This window comes from Ambystoma mexicanum, chromosome 12 (assembly GCF_040938575.1).
Source record: "Ambystoma mexicanum isolate Mex_15411 chromosome 12, UKY_AmexF1_1, whole genome shotgun sequence".
Classification (NCBI taxonomy): Eukaryota; Metazoa; Chordata; class Amphibia; order Caudata; family Ambystomatidae; genus Ambystoma; species Ambystoma mexicanum.
The window spans coordinates 18862152-18886540 of record NC_090936.1 but is presented as its reverse complement, the minus strand read 5'-3'; the positions used below and the strand labels follow the sequence as shown (position 1 = coordinate 18886540).

The window sequence follows — 24389 nt, the reverse complement described above, 5'->3', positions numbered from 1 at the left end:
ACAGTAAAGCGTAGGAGCATCAGGAGTCTCTTTCAGTATTGTAGGTGAGTAAAGTTAGTTTTACAAAAGGCAAGGGAATCGGGTTGTTCCCTTGTAGGTTGGCCCCAAGGACCAGTGTCCTAAGGCAGTGTTAGAGTACAATGGGTGGTCCACCCCAATTCAACTCCATGGGAGACCTGGAGGGGTGCGTGATAAAGCTATCCGTAGCCCGTAGGATCACAGGATCAAGCAAACAACCCACGGGTGAGTTGTAACAGGGGTAGGGCAGTACCTTTGACTGCAGAAACGGTTGCTGTAGGATGGTTCCAGTGGAGAGGCAACAGCAAACACTTGTCAGTGGTTTCTCGGTTTTGGAGACAAAAGAAAGGGGCTTCAGTGGATCTGGTGACAGCTCTCATGCAGACTGACGCCAAGCAAAGTTCAATCCTGGCTTGTTGGTGCCTTTGTCAGACTCGGGAGAAGAACTGTTGTCGCAGCGGGTGAATCTTCTCGGTTTTAGTCTCGGGGGAAGGGACTTTTGGGAGCTGAACAGGTCACTGCAGGCTTAGAAGGATGCCCACAAAGTCAGGTGAAACCGCACATCAGGAGACTGTAGCACAGCCATGCTGCAGAGGTCCCAGGGTACTGGCGAATTGCAGGCCGTGATGGTCGCACTCTTCAAGGGATGGCACAAAAGGCAATTCATCTTGGGACTGGTTAGGCCCGTTAGGGAGAATTCTCAGAAATTTGCGAATTCCCCCCCACTTAAAGACCCCCAGCATCTTTTCTGGATTTTGAGGACTTGACTTTTTTAATCTGGAGAGAGTGAGACCCTCCCCCTGGCCCCTCCCATGTATTTTAATGTGATTTCTGAACTTTGTGTTTCTTTTGGTTGAGGAGCCTGACAAATGCCATAGGCATCATCTTTTACATTGAGTCACAGAGCACCCTCAATGCAGTGGCACAGGGAAGTCTATCATATTTCCCAAGGTTTAAATACCTTCTCTGGGATTAACTACTGTTTCCCAGGGCAGTAAAGTGAAATTGACTTTACTTACATTTGTAACTCTAGACCCAGCACACACTATATTACAATAAGGTGCTGGAGGGGTTGTGTCGTATCCCCTTTGACTAGCTTCTCATGTAACCTTTTTGAAGTTACTCTTTCCTCACTGAATGGCTGGTGGAAGTGGTTTTCTTTTAACTACTGTGGTGTGCATTTACCGCGTGCTGCGTTCGCAGCTCCAGTAAAGCACCCAAGGTTGCCTTTTTTGTCAAAATGGCTCTGGTCTTCTATTTTCGCCATTTCTTTATGCAAAGGTCCTTCTTGAGATTTACGCTGCGCACCAAACCAGGTTTGGTCCCTTTGCCTTTGGCAGGATTCATGAGAAAAGAAAGCCTATGGCTCCTGGGTGGGATAGGAAGTGAGGGAGGTGACCGAAACGCCCTGTGCTTAGTCTCCTAGGAGACCCAAATGCACTCTGTAGTGATTGGCCGGCTGACTGTCCTGCAGGGACAGCCACCCTGCTGGGTGACTGACAGCTAGGCTGGAATGAATGGTAGAGAACTGAATAAAAGGTGAGGCTTTTGGCTTGGAAGGCAGAGTCCACCACTGGACAAAGGAACCGAAGAAGAACTTTAAGAGGACGCCTGCTGCAACTCCTGGACCGTTGGTTTGCCCGGTAAGCCCTACTGCTGGGCTGAAACTCCAAATTCGTATCCTCAGAGAAGCCCCTGCCAGGACGACTTCTCCCCTTGAGTTGGTGGGACCAACCAAATCCAAAGTAAGCCACCTGGACATTCTCTCAGAGCTGGTTGACTTTCCACAGAGTTACTGCTGGAAACTGAAATACCAGGGAGAGGAACACCAGATTGTGTGCATTGCTTTTAAGCTGGCGAAGAGCTCCAGGAAGCAAGGAAAGCCCATCTAGACAGCCAGGAACCGCTGTGTTGCTATTTGTGGTAGACTCGAGGAGCTGAAACACCGAACAGCCACTTGTTTGAAGATTACCGGTTGCGAGCGGTGACCGTCCCATTGCCGTGCAGGAGTCCCCAGAAGTCCTCCCTCCTGTCCCCACGACTGAGGCCCAGGAACAGTGAGATCTGCAGAGCTGCTCCGGAACAGAAGTCATCTGCTGTACTTTTTCTTCAATACAAAGGTACTGTAAAGAGTTGCTTGCATCTTCTACTACTCACAAGTCTTACGGCTTGTCGCCCTACATTGATTCTTCTTTTTCTTCTAAGACTTCTAAAACATTGTGCAAAGACTTTTCTTACTTACCTGCAAAGAAGTGCTTCAGGTCATATGGACTGTTGCCCATTGACTTTGTCTTAGCCTGTTATACTGAATGACTTATTGGGGGATCTGAAAGTATTTGCCTGCTTAAGAATATTTGTGGTCTCTTGTATGTTCTAATAACCTTTTCCGTTGACTTACTCTTAAATGACTCCAAATACAACAGTGACATATCAATGTCTCCAGCACCCTAGCTATTGAAGTCACCTAAGGGTGTAGGTTGTGTCTATGAGCCATCCCAAAGGGGTACTCACTGATTTAGAGTTATTAAGAGTGTGTATTGTATGAAGTATATTTGAGTGTTACTGTTATATTGCTCCCTTCTGAAGAAGGCTTACTCTAACTGACGGATAAATAAATTAATAATTGTTTATTCAAGAAACCTTGTGTGTAAGAGTTTATTTGAATACTTGTCACTGTGAATCTCTGTGCATCTCCCCTACAGCTCACATTGACCCCTCTTGAGATAAGCCTCGCTACCCAACACGCTACCAAAACTGTGTAGTACAAGCTTATGCCAAAGGTTGGGTTTCCTATTACACGTAGTCAGGGTTGTTGTAGTGTTCCCAAAGGGTACTGCATACAATCTTGCCTAACAAGGCCCACCAGTCAAAGGGAGGAGGTTATCATCTTAGGATCTTCCCTGTCACTTGGAAGTAGAGGTCAGGACAGCAGAGGATACTCAGCAAGCGCTGGAAGTTTCCGAGGTGGAGAGAATGTCACACAAAGATGGAAATCTACTCTAACACTCGCTATGGTTAAGTTATGTTAAAGGATATTTCGACCGAGCACTATCACCACCAGAGAAGTCCCCTGGCACTCTGGCGGATCTGAAAGGGATGAGAGTGGGGTGGGTTAGTATGGTTGAGCGGGATAAGAGCAAGAGAGCTGTGATGTGCTGCTGACAGCAACAGCAGTTAACACTGTTCGCTGAGCTTAAGTGTGCTTTTTGGTTGGGTTGGTTGCCGTCATGTGCTGTTGTGCGAGACGATGTGTGGTTTGTTTTGTTGTTGCGGTGTAGTGAAGTGGGTGCGGTTTGTTGCGCTTGGAGCAATAGTTTGTTTGGTTTGAGTATGAGAGGTGTATGCAGAGGGGTGATATTTCCAGTAGGGCTGGTTAACGGCATCACTATCTAGATGCAGTGCATGCTAATCTTCACAGTCCTATCTAGATGTGACGCAAGATTATCCTCACAGTTCACAGGCCAAAGGACAAGCGAAAAACCATGTGGCACAGCCACGTTTGGACACTAGCCACCATTAGTAGCCAAACACAAGCTAATCTTCACAATTCTGTCTAGGTATGACGGAGGCAAATCTTTACAATCCTGTCTAGGTGTGGTGCAAGCTGACATTCACATTCTGTCTAGATGTGATGGAATGCTAATCTTCACAATTCTGTCTAGATGCGACGCAATGCTAGTCTTCCCAATTCTGTCTAGATGTGACAAAGGCTAATCTTCCCAATTCTGTCGAGATGCGACGCAATGCTAGTCTTCCCAATTCTGTCTAGATGTGACAGAGGCTAATCTTCACAATTCTGTCTAGATGTGACAGAGGCTAATCTTCATGATTTATTTTGGACTGTTAGACAACAATGGCCATTAGAAACATCAGTTAAGGGAAGCATCCCTTGAGAGTTAGGGCCAGTCAGGCATTGTTAGGGAGAATTCTCATGTCTGTGTTAATTCTCTCTACCCTAGAGACCCCCAGCTCTTTTGCTGGACTTTAGGACCTTTAATTTTAATCCTGGAGTGAGTGAGACCTTTTTTGATCTCTGTTTCTCTTTTGGTTTTGGAGTCTGACAAACTCCATAGGCATTACCTTTTTGTATGGTGACACCCAGCACCTTCAGTGCAGTGTCACAGAGAAGTCCTTTGGATTGCTCCAAGGTTTAAATACCTTCTCTTGGATAAACTACTGTTTCCAAGAGTAGTAAAGTGAAATTTACTTTACTTACGCTTTTCTCTTTGTAGACCCAGCACACACCATCTTTTATGTAGAGCTGGGGGTTACTTAGCATGCCCTTTGTCTACTTTCTCATGTAGCTTTTTTATGTTACCGTCACTACAATTAATGGCTGGTGCCAGTGGTTTATTTTTCCTACCATTGTGCGTTTTTACCGCAGGCTGAATCCTCAGCTGCAGTATTGCACCCATGGGTGCCCATTTTTTCAAAATGGCCCGGTCTTCTTTTTTCGACATTTCTTGCTTGCAAGTTCTTTGAGTTTTACTGTGCGCACCAAACCAAGGTTGGTCCCTTTGTTCATTTTGTCTTTGGTGGGATTCACGGGTGAAGCCCGCCTCTGGCTCCAGCGTGTCTGGCAGGGTAGGAAGCAAGGGAGGTTCCCGAAACTCTCCTTGGTTAAAGGAATGCACCCAAAGGTGATTGGCTGGCTGTCCTTGAAGGACAGCCACCCTGCTGTGCGAGCGACAGCTAGACTGAAAATTAATGGGACCCCATCAGGGAGAAGTTGGGTAAAGTAGGTTATGAAAAATCAAATATTCTTGGTGAGAGAAGTGTAGGATGGAAGATTTGGGCTCTCACTGGTTACCGATGGTCATGAAGAACCAAGATCAGAGAAAGATGACAAAGACTGGGGTCAGACCATCAGGAAGTCTTTCAAATGGTTAACAGTGTTCCGATAGCATTGAAATTTGTAGCATTGCAGACAAAGCCTTCCCTTTGCTCCTTTTCCAGGAGTAACGTCATCCATAAACTGTAGCTGGCACGGTTTAACGCCATGGTGTCAGGGGATATGCAAATAAAAAGAATAATGGCAGGAGACTCTATTGTGCAGTCTGTCGTTACAATCCAAGATACTTCTACGAACACACTGATGTTCCTAGTGGCTGACTACTAGCTCATTCAACGCTACTTACCAATATACACTATTTGGAAGACTTCATGATTTTCCTATCCCAATCTTTCTTTCTTGATTCTAATTGGAATACCGCCCAACAAAAGCTTTATGGCTTGTCCCTTTAACTGTGTCTGCTGCAAATCAATATTATCAGGAATTCCATGAGTACCATTTACAAATATAGATGAACACAATTAAATCGTACATTGTAGAAAGACTTTGGACTCTTGTAAGGACAGAAAGAACGTAAACAAGTTGATTAGATCAGTTACTTTTGACATACTTTCCAACATGGTTTGTGTCATCGTACATGCGAAGAACTCTTCTGTACACAGCGAACAGAGGCCGATTCAGACCCCATGCTATGGTTCTGTAGAAATCCTTCCTCTCATCCTTTGACATCTCAAAGATTATTTCTGAAGCATCGGTCATGCCGCGTGCCTAAACGGATTAAATAAGATTTTGAACAATCTAGTGAAGATTTCATAGCTGTACAGAACAAACTCTTGAAAACACACCAAATGTTACTGCTTAGAAATATATGTATCCAAAATATATATATATATTCTTTGATAAGATTGCAATTAAAGTACATTTCTATCAGCCAATCAATTATAGTTAGGCTTTTTGGATTTCAGGAACATTTTTAATCCGATTTCTGCCCCTGAAATAATGTTCCTGTTTTGTGAGTTTTCCTAAAGTCTACCTTTGGTAGACTTTATAAAACGATCCCTTGGTATACAGGCGCCAGGTTCTAGTACAAGCCTGTACTACTCAAGGTTTTGGTAGTATGGCAGAATAGTTGCAATTATTTTAGGAGGGAAACGTGAGCTGTAGAGAAGTACAATGAACTCAGTAAATACACAGGCCCAAAGAAACTCTTACACACTTGTAGTTATAGTAAAATAGAGATTTATCTTACATACACAAGGTAAGGTTATCCAGGTAAGTAAGTACTATTTTAAATAATCAATACAATGGAAAACAAATGCAATACTTCAGGTAAGTAAACGGTAAGTAAAGAATTATACAATTCATGAACACAGTTCAAAGCGAGTAAAATCACTTGTTATAGCAACAGTGATTGGTCTGATAGGGTCATCACCGATTTCCCATCAGTGAACTCATCCCGTGTGGCCAGGGGACGTCAACAGCTACCTGATCCTGACCCTGGGGGGTGGCTATAAGAGGGAGGATCACATGGGCGAGACAACCTTCAAGGACATGTCATGGCTTAATCGGGTGAGACACATTATCCTCCCTTTTGCCTTGAAGATATCCCTCCTACGTTTAATACCCTCATGGCCTATTGTAATACCGCTCCCCTTTGTATGAAGAATAAAGAGAGTCTTTTCACCAGACCTGCAGGCCAACCTTCCAATTTTGGACAGCCTTGTCAAAGTTAGGAAACCGCCTTCTCCAGTTCCATGCATCAATCATCCAGGATTGATCTGCCATTTAAAACCATTGAAAACGCTTATCCAAGTTTTTCAACCAAGTCATCAACAGTGGACTTCTTTTCCCAGAAGTACCCAAATACTGGGACGAGCAAGAGGGATTGAGCAATACAGAGCAGATGAGGCCACAAGCCCAGCGAGCGCTCTAGTTGTTGTTCACATACCGCAGTGCCTGGGAAGGCTGCTGTTGGCGAGAGAAAGATGCACCTCTCAGCGAGGCTTTAGGAACCGAAAAGCTCAGATAGGCGTGCTGGAGCCAGGCGGCTCACCAATGCAGAAGACTGAAGCCCCTGCATGAGCAGGGCACACTGCAGGACCACCAGGAGCCAGTGAGACTCCTGGCCATTCGCAGGTGACAGAAAGCAGCGTTTCACTTACCGAAGCCTGGAGTGAAGCAGGCGTGTCCAGTGGAAGCTGCCAGAGATGGGAGAGTGAAGAGAAAGGAAAGCGGTCACGTAAAGGAAGCAGGCGGTGCACCTTCACCGGCTGACCATAGGAGAGACCAGGAACGTCAGCAAGAGCTGGTGAGTGCACCCAGAGACAGCGGGGACAGTGGGGCGTATCGGCTACCGTGCTGAATTCAAATCATAAACAGAGCAACAGAAAGAGAAAAGGCAAAAAGACGTATTGTAAAAGGGGGAATTGAATCACAAACAAGACCCTTGCAAATATGTGAATGTATGCAGTGCAAGTACATGGCCAATCCGAACGGAATAATCTATCAAGAGGATATATTATCCAACCAAATAGATGTACAACAGCGGGAACCGGCGGAGACCCCGTATGAACATAAGACCTGGCAGGAGAGTATACCAGGCAAAATTACCAGTGTGTGAATATAAGAAGTCGTGGCAGGATAGTATACCAGGCAACTGCAAATGTGTGGATACCAGAAGGCCTGAGAAGAAACATCAGGACTGTGTTGACTAAAAGAGAAGGCGCAGAACTCTGTATACCAGGAATCCTAAAAGAAATAGAATTACCTAACCAAAAAGATTTGCGTGGCAGTGCTATTATGGGCCAAGAAAGACGCAAGGAACTAAGGTTTGATGAACTTTTGTGTTAAAGAGGAATGCAGGGGACAGGAAATCAGCCTCTGGAGCAAGGATCTTTATCCTTGAAGAAGTTTTGTGTTGAAGCAATGTATTCTTCCCTTTTGAACACTTTTCTAAACCACGCAGGGTTAAAGACATTTCCATTTGCACCTTAGAGTTTAGTTTATAGTGTGAGGGTCAGAATAGAACTTTGGACACAGGACAGTTTTGTTTTTGACTGACACAGACTGATCCTTAGTTGTGGTTTGGGTAGGGAGGTCCTCTTAGAACAGGGTCAGAGAGGCAGTTTCCCCAACCCATTTATTTACAATAAAAATCTATAACCAAAATCATAGCCAACTTGTGTCCGAGTTTCGTTTCTGACTCCTCACACAACTCAGAAAATGTTCTGTTGTAGGGATAAAAAGGTTAAACCACCCCAACAATAGCAGGGAAACACTTTTAGAGATGTTTATTACTGTGCAGAGGCCTTAAGGCGTTAACAGTCGATCTCTATTTAGATACGAGTTCTTCAAAGTCAGATTGGAGGTAAAGCAGGTGAGGCACAGAAGCAGAAAAGGCACAGTTCGAGGATTCTTCAATTACAAGTAAGTAAGTATTAGGGAGAATTTTCAGTTCTTGGCCAATTCCCTTTAACCTTAAAAACCCAGAGCTCTTTTGCTGGACTCTGGGCTTTTTAATTTTTACTCCCGAGTGAGTGGGTTGTTTATGTTTCTTGCTGTTTTATGGAGTCTGGTAAACTCCATAGGCAACTGCTTTTGCATTGCGACACACAGCACCTTCTGTGCAGTGACACTGAGATGCCCCTTGGACTTCTCTTAATGTTTAAATACATTTTCTTGGGTAAACTACTGTTCCCAAGATTACGCCTGTCTTAGTTACCTTTACTTTATGGGTCCAGCACACACCACCCTATGTCGAGTGTTGGGGGGGGTTACATAGTAATTCCTTTAACCCAGTCCTCGTGTAACATTGTTACACTAGCCCACTTGAATGGCTGGTGGCAGTGGTTTCTTTTTTACTACCGAGTGTGAGAAACCTGAAGGTGTCTCTCTAGCTAGTCCCCGGGGATCTGTCACCAGGTGGCCAGGACATGGCCATCTCTAACCTGGATGGGGGGGGGGTCCTCAGGGAGTGGAAGACTGAGGGATGAGACGCGGTATCCCCCTTTTTTCAACACCATTTCTCCATCCTATCACGTAGGACATTCAAAACCACTGCCCCCTTTTTCCGACACAAACACTTCTGCACGACACACCAGAGAACAGACTAAAACCAGAGCCGTTTACCTGAAATGTCCCAATACAAGTGTCAGGCAAAGTCAGTCAATTGATCAGAATCACACACACACCTGATGGCCCTTTCCCTTCCCAACAGGGATAAAAGTTGGAGCAAGGCAGACTGCACGAAGAGACAGCTATCCAGACCCGGCATTCAAAAGAAGGAGAAAGGCAGCTAATATATTGAGAGCATGACAAGGATACATGACCTTGCCCTTTTCGACGCAGACCCGTGAAACCTCAGAAAGAGTGGATCGTAAGACTGAGGACAACAGCCGCAGTGTGTTGCAGCAGATGTCAACGGTACACGGAGCGCGTCAGCGCTGATAAGCGGGAGTGAGGGAAACTCCTGCTACCGTGGTACTGGCCTTGACTCCAGTTACGCGGAAAGCCAAGCGGTTCATCACAGCCGGTGAGTCGAGGGGAGAGCCGATAAGAGCCAGGCTGTGGTGAATGAAAGACCCAAATGGGCAAGTTGAACCAACTTCAAAGAACTGTAAAAGTGTTGAGGGGAGACCAGCTGTAGAGGGAACTGGCACCACATGGGTGCTAACTCGAGAGCTCTGGTCAATCCCCAGCTGACTGAAACTGCAAATACCAGAAAGCCGTAGGAGAGCCGCCAAAGGTAGTTCAAAGTGGACAAGCAAAATCCCCGTACAGTCGAAAGCCTTTGACCTAAGAACTATGAGAAAACAACAGAAGTGAATCCTGCAAACATTTGTGAATGTGAAGTTGGCAAGAGTGAACCCCGAAGAGGGATGCTGACTAGAAGGGGGCAAGTCTAAAGTCCCAAGAAACATTGTGTTGACAAAAGTGAACCTGGCAGAGGGATGTCCACTGGAGCTGTTTAGAAAGACATGAAGATTTCTGAAGGAACCAAAAGCCATAGTGAACCCAGTGAAAGGCGGCTGTGACTAAAGAGGGGTCAATGCCTGAAGAGGGGTAACCAAGGTTGAAGAATCCACACCCTAAGTGAAAGCAGGAAACCTACTTTCATTTGCTGAAGAAACTTTGGTTTTGTTGTTTGAATACATCAGGCCCTCGAAGGCAAGAGACTCAAGTGAAACAAGACTTGGTCATTGAAGCTCCTGATAAACTGGAACAGAACTGTCGAATCGTGCTGAGGAAGCTCGAGCGTGTGCTGTGCTTCAAGATCCTACCTTACCCCGTGCTTAAACGTGGGGAAGGCAGACCAATGCTACTGCATCCTGACATATTATTTGTGGAAACTATCTGTCAGGCAAAGTTTGAACGCAGTACCCTCTGGGAAACACTACAAGCAACTATGTCTACAGGTATAGGCAACCCGGCCTTTGGTATAAGCTGGTTTTACACAGTTGTGGTAGCGTGTTGAACAGCCAGGCTTATCTCAAGAGGGGAAATGCGAGCTGTAGTGGTGTTACAAAGACTCACAGTTACAGGTATTCAAATAAACGCTTACACCCAAGGTTTCTTGCATGAACAATTATTAATTTATTTATCCGTCAGTTATACAGCCTTCTTTAGAAGGGATCAATATACCAGTAACACACAAATACACTTCAATATTGTACACTTTGAGTTTCCGAATCAGGCAAGACCCTTTTGGGATGGCCCAGAGACACAACCTACACCCACAGGTGACTTCAATAACAAGGGTGCTGGGGACATTAATATCTTACTGTTGGCATTGAGAAGACTCTTAAGAGTTGGTAAAAGGCAAAGGTTATTAGAACACAAGAGATCACCAATATTCTTAAGCAGGGCAAATAGTTTCAGATCCTCTTAGAAGAGTCATACAATTCAATAGGCTAAGCCAAAGTCAATAGGCAACATACTTTGTATAGGATGCAGCACTTCAGGTAAGTGAATGGAAGTGTCTGTGCACAAGCTCTTAGGAATCTTTGATAAAAAGAAGAATCAAATGTAGGGCCACAAGCTGAATAGACTTGTGAGTTGCAGAAGTTACAAGCACTTCCACAGTAAGAGGTAAGTTCTCTTAGAATTTTTTTACAGTACCTTTGTGAAGAAGAAAAGAAGCAGCTGATGATTTCTGTTCCTGTGCAACTCTGCAGATTTCACTGTTCCTGGGCCTCAGTCGTGTGGACGAGAGGGGGGGGGGACATCGGGGGACTCCTGCAATGCTCTGGGACTGTCAACCAGCAAACTTCACTTTCAATGGCTGTTTTGCTTTTCAGCTATTTGCTGCTACCGCAAATAGCAACAACGCGGTTCCTGGCTATGAAGGTGGACTTTCCTTGCTTCTGGGGTCCCGCACTCTGCTGAGGGGGCTCAGGCTTGGTCAGTCCTGCTTCGTGGCAGTCCGGAGGATCTTCCAAAAGCTTTAAAGTAACGCACACAATCTGGTGTCCCTCTCCCTGGCTATACAGTTTCCTGCAGCAACTCTTAGTGTCCATCTCCCTGGCTATACGGTTTCCTGCAGCAACTCTTAGGAAATTCAACCAGCTCCGAGATGGATGTCCAAGTGGCTTAATTTGGAGTTGATTGGTCCCACTAACTCAGTCGTCCTTGCAGGAGCTTCTCTGTTGATACAAACGTAGCAAGTTGGCACTGCAGCAGGGCTTCACCAGGCAAACCAACGGTCCAGGACTTGCAGCAGGCATCCTCTTCAAGCTCTTCTTCGGTTCCTTTGTCCAGTGGTCGACTCTGCTTTCCAAGCCAAAAGACTCGCCTTTTATTCAGTTCTCTCCCATTCATTCCAACCTAGCTGTCACTCACCCAGCAGGGTGGCTGTCCTTGCCGGAAAGTCAGCCAGCCAATCACTACAGAGTGCATTTGTGTCTCCTAGGAGACTAAGCACAGGGATTTTCGGGCACCTCCCTCACTTCCTGCCTACCCCAGACACTCCCAGGTTTGGCGCGCAGAGAAACTCTCTAGAAGGACCTTTACACAAAGACATGGCGAAAAAAGAAGACTGGGGGCCATTTTGAAAAAGATGGCTCCCGCGGTTGCTTTACCGGAGCCGCGAACGGTCGCGGTAAATGCAAACCACGGTAGTTCAAAACCAAACCACTGCCACCAGCCATTCAGTGTGGAAAGGGTAACATAAAATACGTAACATAAGAAGCTAGACAAAGGCGATACTAGGTAACCCCTCCAGCACTCTATTGTGAGATGGTGTGTGCTGGGGCTAGAAAGTTACAATTCTAAGTAAAGTCAATTTCACTTCACTGCTCTGGGAAACAGTAGTTTATCCCAGAGAAGGTATTTAAACCTTGAGAAATCTGGAAGACTTCCCTGTGTCACTGCCCTGAAGGTGCTTTGGACACAATTGTAAAAGATGATGCCTATGGAGTCTGTTAGACTCCATAACCAAAAGAAACACAGTGTAGAAAATCATATTAAAATACATGAGAGAGTGGGAAAAAGGGTCTCACTCTCTCCAGTTTAAAAAAATCAAGTCCTCAAAATCCAGCAAAGTTGCTGGGTGTCTCTAAGGTGGAGGGAATTAGCACATTTCTGAGAATTCTCCCCAACACTATCCCACACCCTTTTTGTAGTAGTTTTAAGGTTTGGCAATAGGTTTCTAAGTATAGTCCCTTTTCTATTTTGAAATAACGCCACTAGGACAGACTTATTTTCATCTGATGGTTGATGGTCAACACTTCCTCCCATCTTAGATTTAGGTTTAGTTTAGGCGTTTTCCACCCTGAAAATTGCTCAATAAACACCCTTGAACAGCGATCACTTGCACCTGTCTTCACTGTTGCCACAATGAGTTCCTCACCAGATAGTGTTCAGAGTTTTCAGGCAGGGGCAGGAAGGTTGCCCTCAGATGAGAGAGGGGGAGAGAAAACCAACCCAAAAGCACAACTATGAAGTTGGAGAAAGGGTCTGGGAACCCGGGGCAGTTAGGGAGAAGCCCTGGCTGAAACCCAAGCTCCATTTAGGGCTGCAAAGAGATGAGGCAGAAGGAAACCCAGGAACGACACAAAGCCGGCTCCCACCTCAACCAGGGTTAGGGGCTTGGTGCCAGATAGTGGTGACCATCGGAACCAGAAAGTGTACATCTAGTTAGCCTACGAGCACTCAAACCACCCTGGGATGGAAGCACTTGCTTTCCCCAGGGCGAGAGACTTTTGCTTTGTGGGCACAGACTTTTAAGTTTTATGAATTTTAATTACTTTTTGTGTGCAGGTATTTATCCTGAAAATAAAGAACTGTAAAAGTGGCTTTCAATGAAACGCGTTCAACCCCTTCGAGGGCCTCTTCATGGGAGGAAGTGCGAGCTTCCCTTAGAAGGTCTTCTCGTTGTCATTCAGTGCATGCTTCATTCAAAGGCAATACAATGTGTGTAGTGTTAAAGGTGCACAACACTTAGTGAAAGAAGGAGGTGTGCAGTGGTAATAACCAGCATTTAACTATTACCTTCAAATATCGATCTATGTTACACATTAAGAGATCAATTTCTTCCTTTGACCACATGCCTTTCTTCCATTTGTGGCCTACAAGCAAAAAGAAACAATTATTTTGATCTTTGCAGCAACGGTAGACTAATTCACTGTTCAGAAAGTTGGCAGGTGGTCTGAAACAACTCAAATATTCTGAATAATTTCTCCAACTATATGCTTAGACACATGCAAATGTCTCAGTTTAATTATATTGCCAATTAAGGTCCTGCGCTTATGGATAGCCATTATTGTGAGATTATCCATTTTTATTTAGCAGAATTAGCTATTTGAGCCAAGTCATATGTGCCACAGCACCACCCTTTAGCCATCACTGGAAGTTCCCCTCCAGTTCAGAGCCATATGAGCAAAGCATTGTGGTTATGAAATTTAGCCCCTTGGCTCCAGAAAATTGTTCTTCAACCCAAGACAGAGTTCTCATGGTTGTAGACAACTGCAGACCGGTTTCACCCGTAGTAAGGATCATCACTGCAGTATAGTCAGACAGCCTTGTGAATGAAGTCCATTGAAAGCATTTTAGCTCTGATCTTTAGATTTCTTGCAGCATAGGAAATTAGCCAGAATTAAACCATACAATTATAGCATATCATTAAACCCTCAGCGGAACCCTATTGGCATGCAGAAGTAATTTTTCCATATCTAAGCTATGAATCCTCCAGAAGGTTGGGTTACAGATACAAAAATTAAGAAATTGTTTTCGGTCTATGGTGGACACAAGTGGTAGCCTTGAGAACCAACCTTTGTTAGTGAGGGAATCTTTATCCTCTTTTGTTGTAAACCAGGCCTGACTGACTGGCATTACCTCTTCATTACCTGTAGGTGAAAGGTCGTCCGATTGTTCATTTTGAAGAATCTTGAAACAATTAAGTAAAACAGCTTGTTAGTGAATATACATTCTATAAACACATTTTCAACAACAAGTAAATGGGTTTTAAACATCAAAACATTTGCTATATTAGCGCGTTGTGACTGCTTTTGCTGAAAGTTTTGTTTGTGCACTTTTTCTAGGAATGACCTACCGCATGCACAAGAAAGCAGATGATCACTAGGAAGCAGGCTGGGCTCCATGGCAGATTTACAACCAACATTCTTTGATTTGAGGGCAAGCACTGAAGACCATGAAAATGCCAGCGCTCGCTCAGCGCTGCACTGTATAAATCAACATAACGATCCACTAACATGTTTTTCTCTGTATCTAGGAAACCTATCATGAGCAGTTCTATCAAACAAAATTGTTGACTTTCCAGTCCTCAAAATGTACACTTGCCATTGGCAAGTGATAACTGACTAATGCTGATCTATGAACGGTGTTGTCTGTGGAGAACTGATGGGCGAGTAACTTTTTTTTTACAAGGTAAGTAGCTTACAACTTGACATTTGTACTCTTTGACTTTCCATCCTAGAAACTTTAGGCTGTACATTTTGTATGTTTTTTAGCACCCTGTGGGTGGGAGCCAGACAACCAGGAGGCTAGAAATGCAGGCGGATACTCCCGATCTAGTCCACGTTCCAAGCTGCCTGATAGCCGGCTCCCAAGACAGTCATCTTCCCCCACCGCCACCGTCTCCGCCCCAACCCCCGAATCCCACTTACCCGTTTGCTGCGGCGGCGGCTAACGCAGCTCCTGCAGCTTCTCCCTTTGCTTCATTTGGCCACCATGGAAAGTGAAAAAAGGGCCCCATACGGAGCCCCACTTTTCTCAAAAAAGGCGCCCATCTTTGCACATTAACTTTAACGCAGGCTGCCGGGCCGTTATCCCGGTATAGCCTGTGGAATGCCATATAATACATTATGATTGATAGCGTCACTTGTGTGCCATAAACCAACCAATCTTGTGCAAGTACATACTTTTTGTGCAATCAATTTATAGTAGCTGGAGCTGTCATGACACCTTACAGGCGCTGGTCTTGGTTGCGCCATATTGCCTCCCTCTCTGACTCGCAACTGCTTTCTAGTCTTGGCTGGATCCCTCTCTCTGCGCTCGTCACGCTTGGCTGATCAACAGTGGGAGACAGAGGAGCTACGTGTCGCTACTCTTTACTCATGCGCTCCGAAGTTCGAACCTAGGTATTCTCTTGTGTGCAAACTTTCTCAATCTTTCTGATACTTCATCCTTGTACTGACTCCATCTTGTATTCATCTTTCCTTATTCCTCCTCTATTCAAGGCGAGCCCGCATGGACATCTCTGGCATTTACCTGTCGCCTCTTTCATGCTGCCGAAACTGTAACGGAGACAAACGTCCTCCCAGCACGGTAAGCCATTCTCCGCTTACTGTTGCCCTTCTTTCGTACCAGGACAAACTTACCGTGTCCCTCTCCCTACTGCTACAGGGTACGCTCTCAAGTACACACTACAAACCTGGGGTTCCCTACTGCATTTAAGACGGATACGGACGAAGAGACAGGTTACAATCTATCCTTACATGTACTCAATCTTTCTTCCACACCTTTCACCGTTGTAATCTGTTGTTCCTTCTCCCTCAGCCATCGCCACCGAAAGACACCAGTCTGGAACGACCCGTACTCCGTAAGACCTACGAGCACTACCCGCTCATTTCCCGGAAACCAGACCGCAACGCACCCAACTCCAGTTCCCAGGGGTTTTTACCCCAGAGGGTTTCCCTGAGGCCTCGGTTTCCTCTTGTACAATCGGTCAGAGGACTAGGGGTCTCGGGGAGATTTCTCAAACTCAGCTGCTGCGCTTGATCCAGGCTAGTGGGCGTAAAAGAATATTTACTGGTGACACAGTATTCCCGCATGCCAGGAGCTAGAAGGATGGCTTGTTTGTTGCGCTGTACTCTGTCAATCAGGATTTCCATCAATCAACATTATGCTGGTAACTCGTCTAGACTCATAGAGGCACTGTAAATAATATCTTCCAGGCATTACCTTATGCCAGGTGCCATCAGGGATTGTGTTAGTAGTCCAGAATATCTGCAGAACATGTTGCAAACATCCAACTTATGCAAACTCTTCCGTGCTCTTTACTGCCAGAGTGTTCGGTCTTAACATGTGCAGTCAACATGTCCTTCTACTTAAAGCAGAGGCCAATATGATCGCTCAATGGGGTAATGTCAGAAACCTGAAGGCTGTCGGACCCGTTAGTCCCCGGGGTCTGTTGTCCATGTGGCCAGGACATGGCCATAGCTATTGGATCCAGTTCTTGGGGCCGGATCAGTGCAGGAGGATCATCTGGATGAGAGGTCCTCAGGAGTGGAAGTGTCATGCCTGCGCCATGGGCGCATACATTGGCGATCAATATGGACTAATGGTTATTCATTTATCTACAGAAAACTCTTGGATCAACCGCTATTCACTTCTTGGACCTTATTTCCCATTTGCGAGACTTTAGTGCTTTTCTATTTTTCCCAACAAACTACACTTACCACAATGCACTTGGCTATAACTATCTATTCCCGGCTATTCCTATTTGTCATCATCAGAACTACAATCCCTAGAAGCCCTAGGGATCAGCTCTGCTTCCACCAGCTCAGGAAGAGAGGGAGGAGGCAGATTGTATGCGGGTGTGCTGATCCAGGTGCGACCAATTAGCCTGCCTCTGTGCTGGGCAGGGCGGTATAAAAGTTGCTGCCTGCAGGGGCTCAGTCTCTTGCATTAAGAGTCCTTCCAGCACCTTTTTGCTTTGAGCTACGGATCCTTGTATGCGGTTCCTCCTTACTCCTGCTTTGGATCCAGTGCCCTGCCGGGCTCTCTGCATAGCAGCCGATCACGCTCTGCTGCTTTCCAGCCTCCGCCTTTGCCCTTCCGGGCTTCAGCTGCTGCCTTCCGCCCTTGCCTTCCAGGCTCCTGCTTTGCAGCCGATCACGCTACGCTGCTACCTTCCGCCCTTGCCTTCCAGGCTCCTGCCTTGCAGCCGATCACGCTCAGCTGCTGCCTTCCGCCCTTGCCTTCCAGGCTCCTGCCTTCCAGCCGATCACGCTCCGCTGCTACCTTCCGCCCTTGCCTTCCAGGCTCCTGCCTTGCAGCCGATCACGCTCCGCTGCCTTCAACCTACAGTCCTCGTCCGCTGGGCTTCCAGTCTAGCAGCCTTCTACAGTCCCCTGCAGCCTTCTACAGTCAGCGGCCCTGCTCCTCTGGGCTCACTCCTTGCTGCCCGGCCCTTCTGGGCTCCTTGCCGTGCAGCCTGCTTCACTCCGCTGCCCTAAGCCCTTTCCCTCTGGGCTCCCTTCCTTACAGCCCTACTCCTTTGGGCTTGCTCATTGCTTTCCTGCTCCTCTGAGCTTTCTACCTTGTACCCTACCGTCCTCTGCTATCCACAACAGTTCACCTACTTTATTTACTTTCAGTTATTGCAGTCCCCCTGTTTCCTGACTGCTGCTCCCTTGCTTTCTTCGTTTTTTTCAACCCTCTGTTCTTATCCCTCTCCAATCCTGTTATACGGCTTTCCCTTCATTTCCTTTTGCTAGTTTGCTATCGACTTTTTCCTGGATTTGTCTGTTAGTGTCTTCTCTTGTACTGTTTGTAGACCCCTTTGTACAGAGCTTGTCTGTTGGTTTCCGTCAGGCATCCTCTGCCCCTTCCTTTGTCTCGTTTCTGCGTTACAGACACCCATAGCTGTTGATCCAAGCCATGAGCAAACAGCGTGGGCCTCCGTTATAGCACAAGGTGCAGAAGGCTAGAGTTTTTCCTAAGGTCCGTGGAATACTCTTTTCCTATATCTGCATACACCCCTAGAGGGAATTCATTCTGTTGTACCTTATTTCCTTGCTACACTTGCCTACTCATCGTTCTCTTTACTTTCAGCTGTGTGTGTACTTATCTGTCCACCTTACTTCGGCACAACCACCCAAACCCTTCCTGGGTGTCCTGTGCCTCTCTTAACAGAGTGCCATCCGTGACAGGAAGTAAGTGGGACACCGAAGGCTGAGACGCGGTACCCGCTTCCGTATAACACCTTTCCCCCATCCTTACGGGTAGGATATTTAGGAACACAACCCCCACACCCCTTCCCGACACTGACACCTTCTCATGGACAGCTCACTGTAAGCGACAACATACTACCCCCCACCCTCAACAGTATTTTTCTGGATGTTCCTAAACATACTAATAAACTACAATCCCCATAATTCCTCCCCTCTGTTCTTTTCTAAAGCCACGAGTAGGAGAGAGATTGGGAGGATGAAGATTACCAACAGGGAACCACAGACACCGAAAACATACTCTCCCCTCTCTACAGCCGATTGTCCCATTAATGAGGCCAAGCTACGTCAAGCATCCCTCTTTAATTACTCACACCTAACTCCACTTTTCTCTCCAAGGCAGCATAAAAGGCGGAGCAGGAAAGCACACTTAGAGCGAGTCAGGGATGCTGGAAGGTCCCGGAGAAAAGGAGAAAGCCTTAGTGAGCTGCAGAGGCACTGGAAGACCTGAAAGAGTAGAAAACCGCCCAAACAGAGGGCCTGCTTTTTGCGAGGAGACTGCAGTGTGGAGGAGGGAGCTGTACTTCCAGAAGGCAAGACCAGGGGCAGCTGGTGTTGCCTGGCGGTACCTACAGCAGAACTCCTCCCCTGGGGCCAGACAGGCGAACCCAGGTCCATGAGGGGCGGAAGGTAAAACCCTGACCTCATTGAAACATCCCCCTTGTAGCTCCCCAAGACATGGAATGCCGTTTTGGGGATCTGTGAAGTGGGACCAACATTCTCACAAGAGCATTCTGGGACTGAGTGTCCAAAAATATACTTTTGAAGATCGTGAACTTTGTGAGAAGGGGAGAAGGGTCTGAGCCCGGCAGAGGGAGGCCCCTGTGAATTTTGTGGAAGGGGTCCGAGCATGGTAGAGGGAGACCTTGTGAACTTTTGTGAGGGAAACTGGCACCGGAGAGTGTGGTCCGCGCCACGTGGGTGCTCATTCGAAGGTCTCTGGCTGGTGCCCCCTCTCCCGAACCAGGAGAAACAACAAGTACCAAGAGGCCTTAGGGGAGGCCGGCGTGAGGTGTCAAGGTGGTTATACAAGTGTCAAACCAAACCCCTTGTACAGATGAATGTTTTTGACATGTTGTAGGAGGCAAACGTGAACCCGACTGAGGGATTTCCGCGAATTGGGGTGAACCCTAACGCACCCAGGAACATTGTGGTGAATGAACCGTGCGAAGCCCGACTGGGGGCTTAAAGAGAAAGCCTAACTGGCGGCTGAGACCCGGATTTAGGTAAAGGGAAGAACCTAAGGGGTCTATAATGACTTTGTGTTGAACTGTGGCACACCTGAACCCGACGGAGGGATGTCGAGAAAAAGCTAGGGGAAGGGAACCTCGCTTTCTGATAAGATTATGACAAAGTGTTACTGTGGAAATGTCTGAGGGATGACTGCAAATTAAGATGAACAGTAATACTCCTGTGAACACTGAACGCCATGAGTGAACCAGACTGAGGGATGTCCACAGTGAGTGGTTGGTCTGTGCCCGACCGAGGGAGGCAATCTTTGAGAGAAGGATCGGAGCCCGGCTAAGGGGGATCCTAGGGTGAACAGTAATCATATGATGTGAAGATTAGCAGAAGGAACTTTTGTTTAGTTGTTTTGGCATATCAGGCCCTCTGAAGCAAGAGACTTTGCATGAAAGAGACCTCGGCACAGAAGGCCCTGATATCGAGGAAAAGGAACTGTAAACTCGTACCAGAGAAACCCAGGAGTCTGCTGTGCTCAAGAGTCCCACCTTGTGCCGTGCTACAAACGTGGGGAAACGAGACCATGACCATAACATCCCGACTTATCATTTTGTGAACACTTCTTTCTTTTCTTGTGAACGTTATCCCAAACTATTTTGTAGCATTGCGGTAAGGATTGGCAATTTGTTTTTTTAGTATAGGCCATTTTTATTCGACTAGACTCCACTTGGACTGTATTATTATTATTTGATGGTCGTAGCTTGTTCCCATCTTAGTTTTAGGTTTAGATTAGGTGTTTATCTCACTAGTTTTTACAGTTTAATAAACACCCTTGAACTGTGATCACTTGTGTCCGTCTTACTTTGATACCATGCCTTCCTTACAGTACGCATCCTCTGCAGAGATCAGTATGCAACAGTCGTGTCACTGGTTTGAAACTCAGACGCCCAAGCTTACCCTTCCAAGTTCATTAGAACGAGTGACAGGAAGTGGGGTAATATTAACACCTATTAAAGTGCACAAGGCAATTCTGTGGCAGCACAAAAGTTACAGAAACATACAGCCACTTCTGAACAAAAACACTATGCAGAGAGTAAGCTAAACAAACAAAACATTGGGAAAGGACTACACCCAGTTATCAGAAATGGAAAATGTGGGGCACTGTGACTGGTGGTGTGGACACAATACGCCTAAAACTCTGATAAGGTTTTACACATATTGAGAACTGGTACATAATGAAAACTGGATCATTATTTAAATTAACTATCTTTAAAAATAGTAAAATAGGGTTGATTTTGTCGGTATGCAGTCTTTCCATTGAAAACATTTCCATAGAATGTTTTACCCCCATCAAAATGTATTCATTGAAATGCTTTTCCATCGAAAAGCATATTCATTGACATTTTTTACATTGAATTTCCAACTCAAACATACCTTTAAAATAGATGTATGGAAGTTTGGGTTGGAAATTCAATGGGTCGAGGAAAAGGTTAAATTCGGAAAATGGAGTTAGGGCGGTGAACCCCACCGCCCCCAATAAAAAATAAACACTACACAAGCCCGGGAGCTGTCCAGTGCCGAAATACATTGCAATTGTATTGAATAGATTTCAGCACTGGACAGCTCCCTGTAAAGTTATAACGTTATGCACGTTTCACTGACTTTCCATGCTAAAAGCGTAGTCTTTTTATAACGAAACTCTATTCGATGAAAGGGTTTCGATGCATAAACACTTTGCACTTGATGTATGGCAATTCGATGAAACTTCTTTTAATGAGAAAGATATGATGGAAAAAATTAGATGGAAAGACCAGTAACCGATTTTGTCTCATTGTAAACCCTTGCATTGAGTCACAATTAAGCAGTAATAATGGAGATGGAGACCAAGATAGCCCGGGAGGATAGCTTAGGGGCAACGTGCTCGCCTTGGAAGCAAGATGACACAGAGCAACACAGGTTCGATCCCCGGGTCTGAGCTTAGAAACCTCTGGGTATTAAGCATGTTATAAATAACCTATCATATCATAAGAAGAATACTTGCACATTACATTAGTGTTAATCTGAGATATTAAGATTTAGGTGCTACAAAAAGGCCCAGCCCACCATCACATAGATTCTGTACTAGTCCGGTTGACTAGTAATAGAATATTAGGTTTTATTACACACAATTGTTTACAAACATCATGGTTCCTGTCGTTACCTGAACTTGAGCAACGGTTTCTTCATTGAGGTCGTCATTGGCTACCTCGGCAGAAGCCGTCATAGTCATCTCAAAGCTCTGATCATTCTCTGAAACTGTAAAACAGCTGCATTAGTTCAAGTCGAATACTTTCACACATGTAGTAGAAAATGTATTAGCATTTTAGTTTATACCATAAAAACTAGGATATAAAAGTTGTAATGACGATAACATGCCATCACGTTACATTTTTTTAAATGTCATATTGCAACTCCACATTCTTGCTCATCTAGCAACGAACATATTGTAGGTGTCTTTCTTTCTCTAAAGCTTTCTTGTGCATATTTTTTCCAGTATGTAAATCTGTATCTGTTGGTGAACAGAACATTGATGTACAATTCGGAAACTGGAGCCACTGTAAAAGTTGAACTGGTAACTAGTCGGGCTGTAAAAATCCACCACACACACTGGCCCACTGTGACGAAACTAGCGATGCCGCTACTAACACGCCAGGGGAAACCTTCCTTCATATGGCCAGGGAAAGGCAGAAGCTACACGACTCTGGCCCTGGCAGTGAATTTGCTGGACCAAAGCAAACCTGTACCTGTTTTTCTGGGTAACACCCACTTATCTTTTCCCCACTCTTATATGGCATATTGTAATGTGGATAAAGAGTCGCCAACTGTAACTGATCGCCAACCTTACTCACATCCCCTCTAATTAATAATACTGAGACGAGGACAAGGGTTGGAGTAATGAAGATCACTAGATGCGGTAAGCCAATGCCACGTTCTAGTGGTTGGAGAAGATCAACAGGTACCGAGTAGGGAGAATTCTCATTTCTGTGCTAATTTCCTTCAACCTTAAAGAACCAGGCTCTTTTGCTGGACTTTAGAACTTTATATTTGAACCCTGGAGTGAGTGAGCCCCATTTCTTACTCTCTCATGTATTTTGATCAGATTTGGATTATGTGTTTTCCGAGTCTGACAAACTCCAAAGGCATCTACTTTTTGTATGGCGACACACAACACCTCCAGTGCAGTATCACAGAGAAATCCTTTAGATTTCTCTGAAGGTTTAAATACCTTTTCTTGGGTGAACTACAGTTCCCAAGAAAAGTAAAGTGAAATTGACTTTGCTAACCTTTTCTCTTTGTAGGTCCAGCACTCCCCCCATTTTTTGTGGAGTGCTGGGGGGGTTACTTAGTAGCCCTTTTTCCTACTTACTCATGTAAACATATTTATCTTACCCTCACTACTTTAAATGGCTGGTGGCTGTGGTTTCATTTTCCTACCATTGTGCTTTTCTATCGCAGGCCGACTCCTCAACTGGAGTATTGCACCCATGGGTGACCATTGTGTCAAAATGGAAACGGTTTTCATTTTTCGCCAATTTCTGTTAGTGAGGCTTTCTTTGGTTTTACTATGCGTGCCAAACTAGGTTTAAGCCCTTTGTTCGTTTTGCCTTTAGCGGACTTCAGTATTGCAATCAGCTTCTGGCTACAGTGTGTCTGGTAGTGAGGGAGGTCGCCGAAACTCCCCTGTCTTTAGTCTCCAGGGAAACCTGAATGCACCCCGTACTGATTGGCTGGCTGTCCTTGCAGGACAGCCACCCTGCTGTTTGAATGACAGCTAGGCTGTGCATGAATGGGAGAAATCTGCTCAAAAGGTATGGGTTTTGGGACTGAAGACTGAGTCGACCACTGGGAAGGACAACCCAACAAAGAAAGCGTGAACGAAGCTTGCTGCATCCTCCTGGACCGTTGTACTGCCTGGTGAAGCCATGCTGCTGTGCTGAAACTCAAATGCAACATCTGTAAGCCAGCCCAAAAGCTCCAGGAGTTTCCTGAGGACCCTCCAGAAGCAGGAAGACCAAAGCTCGAGTCACCTCACCAGAGTGCAGGACATAAGGATTGAAGGAAGCCCAACTGGTGTCCAAGAAATGTGGTGGTGCGGTTTACCGAGCGCTGAAACCGAGAAGTGCTGCTGATCCGAAAAGACCCCGAAGCTGCCGCCGACCATAGAATTGCTGCCGCAGGAGTCCCTAGACATCCTCCCTCTTAGGCCCAGGAACACAGGATCTGCATCGCTGCCACCAGACAGTAGCCAGCTGGATCCTCTTCTTCCAACCAAAGGTACTGTTCTGACTTGGGGTACTTACCTCGGTATCTGTAGCTTGCTCTTCTCAGTTGAGACTTGCAGTAGCTGCTTTTCTAGAGTTGATCTCTGCTCCACCTTTCACAAGTTTAACAGTTTGTGACCCTACAGTGATTTTTCAACAACAAACTCTTTAACTTTATGCAAGACTTTTGAAGTGCCGCAGCTCCATAGACTTTGCTCCAATTGACTTTGGCTCTCCTGGCTCCCTGCAGACTCTTCTACTCCATTTGACTAAGATTCTTACTTTCCCTCATAGGTGATACATTGTTTGTTTTTTTAACTAATATTGCCGGGAAAGGTTTTTATCTAGATATAATCGGGAGATTTAAAAGTGCTCACATGCTCTGAGAACCTATTAACCCTTTTCCTTCCCTTTCTACCAACCTCAGAATTTGCTAAGTATACAAGTGGTATATAGATGCCATTACTGTCCCAGTTCGTGAAGTCGCATCAGGGTGTAGGATGTGTGAAGCATCTTTAAAGAGTATCTAGTTGCTTTGTGGTGTTTCTGAGAAAGTATTTTGAAGGGCATTTGATTGCTACATATATTGCCATTTTTAAAGAACGTTCATTTAAAATGGACCGTTAA

The 24389-nt window shown here is 45.6% G+C and overlaps 1 protein-coding gene across 2 annotated transcripts in view; it reads right to left on the bottom strand.

Annotated features, from left to right (window-relative positions):
• The window catches only part of DMTF1 (cyclin D binding myb like transcription factor 1), a 106593-nt gene that overhangs the window by 66877 nt on the left and 15327 nt on the right, over positions 1-24389 (bottom strand). For both annotated transcript variants that reach the window (XM_069627827.1, XM_069627828.1), the window contains exons 4-7: positions 21662-21756; positions 14077-14191; positions 13298-13374; positions 5421-5578 (exon numbers count right to left, since the gene is read on the bottom strand). In XM_069627827.1, the coding sequence (XP_069483928.1) occupies positions 5421-5578; positions 13298-13374; positions 14077-14191; positions 21662-21756 (445 nt within the window). The remainder of the gene's footprint in view (positions 1-5420; positions 5579-13297; positions 13375-14076; positions 14192-21661; positions 21757-24389) is intronic.